This window comes from Corvus brachyrhynchos, unplaced genomic scaffold (genome assembly GCF_000691975.1).
Source record: "Corvus brachyrhynchos isolate BGI_N302 unplaced genomic scaffold, ASM69197v1 scaffold305, whole genome shotgun sequence".
Taxonomy (NCBI): domain Eukaryota; kingdom Metazoa; phylum Chordata; class Aves; order Passeriformes; family Corvidae; genus Corvus; species Corvus brachyrhynchos.
Genome location: NW_008239284.1, coordinates 954,934 through 965,505, shown reverse-complemented (window position 1 = coordinate 965,505; position 10,572 = coordinate 954,934). Strand labels below are relative to the sequence as shown.

Genomic DNA, 10,572 nt, shown 5'->3' with positions numbered 1-10,572 from the left:
AGCAGCAAGGCTCAGGCAGCAGGAAAGAGACAAACAAAGAGACAGAGAGCCCTTGACCTGGGCAATAGCAGAGCTGTCAGGGGATAAGGGGCTGAGCTGGTCATGTTCACTGCTGCTGCTCTTCCAGCCAAGACACCATCTCTGTCTCTGAGGGGCTGCTGTGTTGTCTGTGCTGGTTGCTGCAGCTCTCACAGCTCTGCACGTATCAGGGCAAACCCAGCCTGTCTCACACCGTCACTGCAGTGGGACATCAAAGAGACACAGGACTCCTGGCTTCCTCGGGAGAAGCGAGCTGCAGCCCTCCAATTCCTGCACAAAAGCCTGACAAACCAATCAGCAGCAGCTTGAGTCCCAGAATCAGTGGAGAACTCGTATAGTGCCATCTCCCACTGCTTTAGGACCTGTTTTTCCTGAGCTCCAGGTGGCTCAGCTCTCAGGGGAAGCCCTCTGCCTGGTTTCAGGAGCAGCTCCAGCACATGCCTCTGTAGGGCTGATGTATTTCTGGGCATTTCTCCACTCCTGCTGTTCCTCATGTATATTCAGAAATGCAGATGGTTCCCTGCAAATCCTCTTCATCTTCTGGCTTCACCTGCTCTTTGAATGTAACAGGCAAACTCAAATACTGCAGTGCAGGCCCAGGGGTCACCCAGAATTGCTGTGTATGCTGGGTGACCCTGCAGCATCAATCAGCTTGCATTCAGTGGTGGTTTTCAGTAGAATGTTCTGGGTTTTTTCCAGTATGGCATTGTTCTGGATGCTGGCCCATCCCGCACCATCCTGTTCATCTACCAGTGGACAACCACCAAGGCAAACAAGACCGGGGTGATCAGAGGATGCAGTTCCTGTCCTGTGCAAGGTAAGGTGCCCAATTCCTGCTCAGTGCTCTGTGGGACTGGCATGGGATGGATGGAAAAACAGAGACCTGTGCATGGATCAGGGCCACAAATTTCTTGGCTCCTGCACCGCCCAGCTGTGCACTGAAATAGTGAGGCACAAGGTGCTTATTTTCAGCATGGCTCTTCTCTACTGGGCAGATTTAGCCACACACAGCTGGACATCAGGTACTTAGCAGTAACAGGATTTTGGGGCTGCTGCAGGCAGGGAAGCACACAGAGAGGATGGGGCTGGTCCTGATGTCCACATGGATCAGTGGCAGAGCCAAGGTTGCTGGAGCTTCTTACCCAGGAGCAGCCATGGAGACAAAGCTGACTGCAGATTCCTGGTATCTTCTGCTTCCTCCTGACCATGCCCTGGGCAGTGAGTGGGGTAGCTCCAGGACAACAGAGCTGCAAAGACTCCAATCCCCTATGTGGCATTTGACAGCACAAGCATGAGTCCAGCTTGCCTTTAGGTATCACATTTCAGAGAATTTTAGGATTTTCGTCATGAATTTGAATACGTTTGGCGTTACCAATACCAGCTGAGAGGGTTACATACATTAATGATGGGGTTTTCCTTCCCTATCTCCTAATCTTGCTTTGATGTTAAAGCCTGATTATAGCGGGATGCTGGGAAGGACTGAGCCCTCAGCAGCAGCATGCTGTGGGAGGGCAGCTGCACAGCAAGCAGGGAACAGGCTTTGTGCCCTTGCAGGCTGTAAACAACACAAATCACACACAGAAGATGCAAGAAGGGCTCCCTGAAACCTTGTACGTGTCCCTTGTTCAGTGGCTGGGGTCATTCAGCAGCAGCTCTGTGAGCAGCACAAGAGGCCAGGTGTGAGCAGCCCTGTCTGCATGGCAGCACAGCCACAGCCCTGCAGGGGCTGCAGGAAAGCTGCAGCTCAGCCCTGCACAGGGCCCCAGACAGCAAAGCACGTGCTGAGGGAGTCAGGAGGATGGGGAAGGGAGGCTCTTCCTGGTTCAAAACCAACATTTAAGACCCCACTGACTTGATGGAAAAATGAGTCAAGGCTGGCACACAGCTTCCCTCTGCAGAGCACACTGGCTTCCTCTAGAGCAGGGGTGTCTTGCTTGCTGGCAGGGGCTTGGTGACTGGAGGAGAGAGGTGACACATCAGTCTCTGTGTGTCCTTTTGATTATCTTTAGAGCAACTAAACACATTTTTTCCTCTGTGGGCTGAGACAGCCTCAGCTGCTGCAGCAGTCGTGTGGCTGGGATAGATGTCTCAGCTGCAGAGCTAGGGTAGTCTTAGTGCAAACTCCTTCATTCCATCTTTGCCAGTCTCAGCTGTGTCCTAGGATAGCAATCTCTGGGGTAACAGCTCTCACAGTTCTCCCATAACTTCCCTTAAAATTCCATTCTGTTCCATGGTCCTCAGGTCCAGGAGTCTCCAGCTACTCAGATTCTCCTCAGAAAGCTGGGAAGAGCTTGGAGCCGTGTTTGAACTGGGCCCAGAACGAGATCCCAGCAGAGCAGCACAGCCAAACCCCCCTGTACTTGGGAGCCACCACCAGCATGAGGCAGCTGAAGTGAGTGAATGTTGCAAACCCACACCCAGAGATCAGCACACATCACGGGATCATTCTGCAGGCATCTCACCCTGTCTGCTCTGCAGTGTGAGCCATCCCTAATCTGCTAGTCAGGTAAACCTTCCTCAGGCCCTGAAGAGAGGAGAATGGCTTGGCTGTGTCTCCATCCTGTCCCCCAGGCAGCCATGAAGATGAGAGTCCTGCAGCTGCTGCCAGGCTGGGTAGCATCTCCTTCACAATTACAATTTCACAATTAGCGCTTGAGAAAACACCCATCAGTCTGGAAGCTCAAGTGTTTTCAGTTTGTGTGACAGCCCACATGGGCTTGCAGGGGTGTTTCTTGTCAGCAAATGGGAAATGGTGGTGGGAAGGTTCACCTTATCACACATGCTTTTGTGGACCCTGTTCTCAGTCACTGCATTATCTCCTTTTAGGCACTGGAGAAAAGTAAGGTCTGGAGGGGACCAGACCAGTTGGATGAGGCCAGAGGATTTCCTCAGTGACAGAGGGTACTAAGGTCCCAAATTCTTAAATGGTGGCACAATTGTTCAAATCATCCCTCTGCTGTTCTTGCCTCTAGTGCCATGCAAGGGGAGAGGGAAGCAGCAGCAGGAGTGGAATTGTCACTGTGTCTCTGGGCTACTGCCCGAAGCGGGGAGCACAGCAGAAGCCCTGCAGTGTGCCCCCACTGCAGGCTGCTCCTGGCAGGGTCCTGTAACATCAAATGTGCCTTCTTTTTCTTTTGTGTTTAGCCTCACCCATCCCATCCTCTCTGACGGTCTCCTTGCAGCTCTGACTGGGACCCTGAAGTCGTCCCCCTTCAACTTTCAAGGGGCACAAATCCTGTCCAGCCCAGAGGAGGAAGCATTCAACTGGGTTGCTGTTAACTACGTCTTGGAGAACTTCTTCAAGGTAAAGGATGATTCTCCCTGGGGCACACAGAGCTGGGCTGAGCAGCTGCTGTTAACAGAGAGCCACAGAAACACATGGAGGGATGGGTAAACCCCTGTACTTTAAACAGTTCTTCAGCACAACTTCCACTGTCTTCCAGAGGAGGCAGCTTAGATCCAACACCAGCTGGTTGAGGTGAGGTGTTGCTGCTGTCTCTGGAGTGCTGTGGGATTGCCACTGGAGTCCAGCTGTCCCATGGGGTATCTTGTGAACAGTAGAGAAGCAGATTCTGTTGCTGCCAAAGTAAAAGCCCATCTCATTTCCTCTCAGTCAGACACCAGGGAGGCCTGGTCTGTATTTAGAAGGCACTTGCTAAACAACAAAAAAAAAAGTTTTAGTTTTTTGTGTTTCACCCATCACTTCTCAAGCCAAAGGGTCTCAAAAAGAACTCAGAGGGCAAGAGAAAGGTGGGTTAGACTGAGTTACCCCTCATCAGGGGTGTGAAAAGCAGCTCTGATAGCCAGCAGCAAGCACACACTGGTTAGGGAATTGCCAGACCCATTGACAGCAGTACGGCCTCCCCCGGCCAGGCACAGAGTGTTCACCCCATGTAAACTCCCCTGCCTATGCTGCCAACTTCAGCATTGCCAAAGTCAGTTCTGCAAGACTGCAGGAGATGAGGCCACAGGGTTCTTCTGACAGAAGGATCACTTTAGCATCAAGGCTGCACTTGAAACCCTTATCTGCCCTCTTGGAAACGTCCCTGCCATTCCCCACCACCCTCCCCGCTCTCCCCTGCTCCTGCCTGCTGAGACACTGCCTGGTTTGGCCATCCAGGCTGGGGAGCCCTGTTTGCCCCCACGGACTGTGGGAAGGCTCTGTGCAGGTGGCAGTGCCTGTACAATGGCTCCTCTGTTCCCTCCAAAGCCACTGGTTCAGCATCCTCGTGTCCTGTGGGCAAAAAAGAGTTGGGCAGTGGGGCACCATGGAGCTGCTTTCTCTCTGCACTAATGCTGGCACCTGGCTGTGACTGAGATGGAGAAGTCTCAAGGTCTGACCTCTCTTGTTCTTTTTGGGTCAGTACGACTGGCGAGGACAATTGGTCCCCTCTGGAAAGGGGATGTCAGGAGTCCTGTCCATGGGAGGAGCCTCAGCACAGCTCACTTCCGAGCTGGAAGAAGAGAAGCAGGCCCCAAAGGAGGGGGTGAGGCTGCAGCTCTATGGGCAGACACACAGGCTGCACACCCGCCAGTGCCCCTGCCACGGCACGGAGCAGCTCCGCAGCAGGCTGCTCTCCGTGCTCATCCAGGTGAGTGTCTGCCACGGGCACCTGCAAAGCTCCTGGGCACAACATCACTAAATGACAGCTGCACAAGGTGTGCTAATGGGCAAAATGTCAATCACTTTAAAGTCAATGCTCCTGTTTGCATATATTAGAAAAACCCAGTGCATTTGTAAAACATTCTCTCTCTCCAAGCAGACACACAGGCACCCATTCAAGGTTTTCCTACTTACAGGTTCTATTTGACTCCTGCTTAGTACACACATGCACAAAACTGCTCTCCAGAGGTGTCAACATCACCTTCAGGGTGAGGAGAGGCAAGGCTTGCCTTGGCTCCTAGGAACTGCTCCTCCATCCTGGAATGGGAGCACCCAGGAACCAGTTGGGGCCTTCCATTTGGGGTATTTCCTTTGCTGACTTTAACCCTGAAGCATCTTTAAAAGAGCAGTATTTCATTTTGAAAACATGCGGGTATTTCAGTTCTTCCAAACTTTATTTCACTTGGGAAATGGGGGGGGAAGAAAAGAGTGGTGTAAGATGGTACAAACTCAAGAATCACCTTAGTCTTCATCAAAACTATGTTTTTTCAGGACTTAACTTCTCCCTGCCCATCTACCTTCCTCCCTGTAAAGCCCCCCTGCCCTTATTTGAGACCTGAATGTCCCACATTGGACACCAGCTTCACCACAATTATATAGGGAAATTTCTAGAGATAAGAAACACTGATTCTTGTGGGGTTGAACCGTTTGGAAGGCAGATCAGAACAGCAACTAGAAAGAGTACAGGATGCATGATACTGTATTTGTGCTCTAAGGGAGGGTGGGTAGGGCTGGGACTCATCACCTCCCACAGCAGGTCCAGTCGCTGCACTGGCCCCAAGCTCAGCAGGAGCTGGGACCTGGCTGGGCCTCGTAGTTGACCCAATGCCGTAAGATTTGGCAAAGCTTTCACAGCCTCCCTGCTTGATCTCAGCATTGTGGTGCTTGGGGAAAGCTGTTCCTAACCATGTTACATTCTGTCTTCCTGTGTGAAGCCCTGGGATGCCAATGTCCTCTCTTGCTGCCTCTGTCCTTGTTTTATTCTGTCTCCAGGATCAGAGAAGTGCTAAAACCATGTCCAATCCCTGCTGGCCCCTCAGCTACTCCCGGGAAGTGCAGTGGCAATCAGTGCATGCTGGGCCTTGTGCTGCCAGTGATGACACATGGGACATCCCTGGCCCCAAGGAGGTCTTCAACATCACGGGCTCCAGCAACCCCACTGCCTGTGTGAGACTCGTGCAAAGCCTGCTCAACTCTTCCTCTTCCTGCAGCTTCTTCAAGCATTCCCTCAGCAGTGCTCTCAAGCCTCTCCAGACCAGGTTTCTGGTGAGTTCTCATTTACACTGGGGTAAGCAACTGGTATGGGGAACCCATGAACTGGGACCAGTTTGACCATTAATAAATACAGTGGGAGCAGCCAGACCATGACACTCCTGCCCTCTCCCCCTCATTGCCACACAGCTGTTCAAATGTGGATCACTGGCTTCCCACAGTGACTGTGGTGGAGCTTTCTTCATCCATGTCTCCTCAGTGTCTGCTTCTGAGACCAGCTCTGGGGCTCCGCAGAGCCAGCAGGGATGGGACAGTCAGGACTTGTGTGCTGAGCAGGTCTTCCCACACCAAGTCTGTGGTAAAGCTGGAGATCCTCTGCCCCTCCCTTAGCAAACATCTGGTCATGCTGCACCACAAGCCCTCTTCTATCTGAGAACCTGGATTCATTGTCCAAAGTCATTGGCTTGTTAAGCCAGGAGCAGCTCACGATCCTAGGGCAAGCTGAGTGCATTTCCAGGGAGGGTAGTTACGGACATTTCCCCAGCTCCCTGCTCCTGAGTCTCCCATGGACGTGGTGCCAAGGAGCATAGGGATCATCTCCCAGTCCTCAGCACTGGTGACACCACACCATGAATACTGTGCTCAGTTTTGGGCCCCACACTGCAAGGACATTGAGGGGCTGGAGCATGTCCAGGGAAGGGAATGGAGCTGGGGAAGGGGCTGAAGCACCAGGAGCGGCTGAGGGAGCTGGGAAAGGGGCTCAGCCTGGAGCAAAGGAGGCTCAGGGGGGACCTTGTGGCTCTGCACAAGTCCCTGACAGGAGGGGGCAGCCGGGGGGGTCGGGCTCTGCTCCCAGGGAACAGGGACAGGGACAGGAGGAGAGGGAACAGGCTGGGCCAGGGGAGGTTTTGATTGGATCTTAGGGAAAATTCCTTCACCAAAAGGGTTGTCAAGCCCTGGCACAGCTGCCCAGGGCAGGGGTAGAGTCCCCACCCCTGCAGGGGTTTAAAAGCTCTGTAGATGTGGCACTTGGGGACATTGTTTAGTGGTGGGCTGGGCAGTGCTGGCTTAATGGTCGAACTTGAATTTAGACATCTTCTGCAACCAATATGATTTTTTGATTCTATGACCAGTCTATTGTCCAGGCGGAGCCAGGGAGGCTGCTGGATGCAGGCTGAGAACAGAGCTGTTTCCATCTCCAGACACCAACAGCTCTGCTCGTGTCCTTTGAGCCCTTCCAAGGCACTGGACCCAGCCCTGCACACCAAGGGCACCCTGGCAATGGACAGCCACTGCCCCTCACTTGCCAGGGGTAATTTCTGGTGTGCAGTGCAAGGACACAGAGCACAGTCCTACCTGATGATTATTTCTGCTGCTGTTGTAGGTGGTTTCTGAGGCCATGGACTTCATGAGAGGAGCTGCACCCTCTCCTGACTTGGGCCAGGCTGTCAGGAGGCTGTGTGGGATGTCCGTCAGAGAGGTAACTGTGGAATACCTGGGGGTGCAGGGAGAGTGGGAAGCACGTTGTGTTGTAAAAGCCCTCAGGGCTCAGACTGACAGAGCTGTAAGTTAGTGGCTCCCTCAAGGAAAACTTAGATTTGTCTGGATTATGTGGGGTTTGGTTTTTTGTGGGGTTTTTATTTGCTTTTTTTTTTTTTTTTTTACTTTGAGGAAACAGGCTTCACTTATTTTCTTTCCTCTCAAATCCCAGCTGCTGCTGGTAACACCTGGACCTAATTAAATGAAAAGCCACAAATACCTTTTACTATATTTTAAGGAGTAAACAGGAAGGCTGTCTACTGACTCCTGTACATCACCTTGGTCTTGCTGTTATTCTTCTGTCCTTCAGTGCAAGGGACACATCCATCCAGACTCCAGGGTTCCCATTTCATCTGGGCCCACAGAGCTCAAGCCAGGGGGAGTTTGTCGGTTCTTTCCTCAGTTGGTGGTTATGAGGTCACCCTCATTTGCACTTACACTGATGGAGCATCCACAGCAACATTCAAATGGGACAATTTCTCCAAGGTTTGTTAATGAGGCAGCAAAGCCCATAAGCAGTTCCCTAAAGCATTCTCTTCGGGAAGGAGGAGAAAGATCCCAGTTCCAGTTGGGAGAAAGGCTGCAGCATTAGCTCAACCTAATTAGAGAGCAGGGAATCAATCCTACCAAGCAATTCACCAGCAAGGCAACCTGGCTGTCAGTCCTGCTGCTCTTGGATCTGGCTTAATAAGACGGGATCAAAGGCAGTAAAAGATGACACTGATTTCCACCCCACAGCCCAGGGAGTGCAGGAAATGTGGATTCAGTCTGCACAGGACACAAACCCCTCCTCCAGTCCCACAGTCAGTCCCAGAACAGGACAGGAGAGATTATAGCAGACCTGAAATTCAGCTACTGAGTATTTACTTCTTTTATTTCCCCCTCTTTTTTTTTTTTTTTCCTTTTTTTTTTTCTATTTTTCTTTTTCGGAAATGGCACCAGCTGATCAGAGAGTCCCAAGCAAGCCTGGATACACTTGTTAATTACTGCACTGAGTCTGCCTTCATCTTCCATCTCAGTACAACAGGATACACTCTTGACTTTGACTGGCCTGCTTGGACTGCATTCCAGAAGGTCAGTTCCCGCAGCAGTGTTCCCAGTTACCAGGGAGGGCTGGTCCCAGTACAGCCAGCCTGTTCCCACACTGACAAGCCCTAACCAGCTGGGCTTCTCCAGCAGGATGGTTTTGCAAAATGGATTCATAGTTGTGATAAACAAGAAAACCAGTGTTAGAGAGCTAGAGATGACACTTGTCCCCACTGAAAAACAGATGGGTCAAAAAACTTACCTGGATCAACACCATCTTTAGAAATCTGTGTTGACAGGGAAGGAAGAACAGCTTGATCTCCACTTAAGGCTAAGGACAAGCTGCTGATAACATTTCCTGAGCCAAAAGGTGCTTCCCTACTTTTTGCAACCACCTTTATACTCACAAGGGGTGATAAATTCCTTATAGAATCACAGGATCCTAGACTGCGTTTGGATTGGAAGGAAACTTAAAGATGATTTAATTCTACCCCCTGCCATGGGCAGGGACACCTTCCACTATCCCAGGTGGCTCCAAGCCCCATCCAACCTGACCATGGACACTTCCAGGGATCCAGGGGCAGCCCCAGCTGCTCTGGGCACCCTGTGGCAGGGCCTGCCCACCCTCACAGGGAAGGATTTCTTCCTAATATCTAATAAGATAACCTAATCTCTAATAAGGTCTGAAATTGCTTCAGGATCTGGAGGCCCTAAGGACAGGGGGATTTGATTCAAGTCGTTCCCTTCACAAAAGAAAAAAAAGCCTGTTCCCAGACCTCTTCAAAACTGGCAATCACAGCCATGGTCCCACTGAGCAGGGCTACATGGTGACCATCAGAGAAAGCCATGGTAATGAGATAGGTCCGGGGCCTCCAGGGAGCCCTGCCTGGAAAGACAGAGGCAAGCAACATAAACATAAGTCTGAGGTTCAGCCAGGGCCAGAGAGACAACTACCCACAATGCAGACTTAAGATCCACTGGGAAAACCAGTCAGTAAGCAGAGAACAGCACTCCCCTACAGCACAGCTCAGGAGAGAGGGGCTGCCCAGGCCAGAGCTTAAATGCAGCTCCCATGCCCATGGGCAGAGGTGTGGGTGGAAGTGCCATTAAGGCCTCTTGGTGTACTCAGGGCACTGAGAGAGAGAAAGCTCCTCATTTCAAGGCAAATCCTTGGATCAGTCTCAGATAATACATACAAAGCCCTGGGCCCATGCACAGAAACACAGCTGGGGTCTAGGCCATCTCCTTCTCTTCTGACCTCTCCTTTTAATTTCAATAGATGGGAGACAGATCATCTGGCTGGACTCTTGGGTACCTGCTGAGTCTTACCAACACCATCCCCCAGGACAGCCCAAGCTTCCTCAAGGGGATTGAGCCGGGGGTCTGGTCCTTGCTCCTGATCCTCTTTGTTGTGCTGCTCATGGGCTCCTTCATGCGCATCTCGTACCGAGTGATGGTCAAGGAGAGCAGCTCCAGCCACAGGAACAGCAGTGCTTTTGATGACTGACAGTTTTCTGCGACTCAAGACTTGTCAGAGCACAGTTAACAGGGTCCAGACAGAAATCACAGAGGTGTAAGTCACTGGAGGATATAAGTCATTTTCCTGCAGGGCTCCCAGAGCCTCGATGTCTTATTTCAACTTGCTGGTACTTGGACTGCTGTACTTTGAGACAATGGATCCTGCTCCACAGGAAGTCTGTGATTCCTGGTGGATGGCAAGCTATTCATTCTCCAAACAAGAACAGCCTGCATGGCTCTTCCTTGGGCTACAGCTGGGATTACTCATGTCAGACATGAAACAATGCCTCTGAGTACGCACGCCCTGAGCTATTGCGATGCTAATACTGAATAATCCTGTCAAATCAGGAGAGGTGGTGTCTGAAAAAAGTGCTCTGTCCTCTTCTATGCCCACTTGAGAGATGATACCATTAGTGAGAGATTGCCATTAGTGAAGACTGGAAGAGCATTAAAATACAGTCAGAATATAACAGCCAACTGCTTCCATGTTCTAGGGAAAATGCAGGTATTTTCTGCCCAATCTGTCTGTGCTTCCATCTCAGTGATTATGTCCAAGTGTCCCTTCCAATGAATAT

General features: G+C 51.3%; 1 protein-coding gene across 1 annotated transcript in view; it reads left to right on the top strand.

Annotated features, from left to right (window-relative positions):
• Nucleotides 1-10,566, top strand: part of LOC103619751 (ectonucleoside triphosphate diphosphohydrolase 2) — a 12,442-nt gene extending 1,876 nt beyond the window's left edge. Inside the window, exons 2-9 of the mRNA XM_008638316.2 lie at nucleotides 739-856; nucleotides 2,281-2,431; nucleotides 3,184-3,343; nucleotides 4,404-4,631; nucleotides 5,696-5,968; nucleotides 7,299-7,394; nucleotides 8,396-8,527; nucleotides 9,759-10,566. Coding sequence (XP_008636538.1) covers nucleotides 739-856; nucleotides 2,281-2,431; nucleotides 3,184-3,343; nucleotides 4,404-4,631; nucleotides 5,696-5,968; nucleotides 7,299-7,394; nucleotides 8,396-8,527; nucleotides 9,759-9,986 — 1,386 coding nt within the window. The 3' untranslated portion in view covers nucleotides 9,987-10,566. The remainder of the gene's footprint in view (nucleotides 1-738; nucleotides 857-2,280; nucleotides 2,432-3,183; nucleotides 3,344-4,403; nucleotides 4,632-5,695; nucleotides 5,969-7,298; nucleotides 7,395-8,395; nucleotides 8,528-9,758) is intronic.
• Nucleotides 10,567-10,572: the final 6 nt, after the last annotated feature.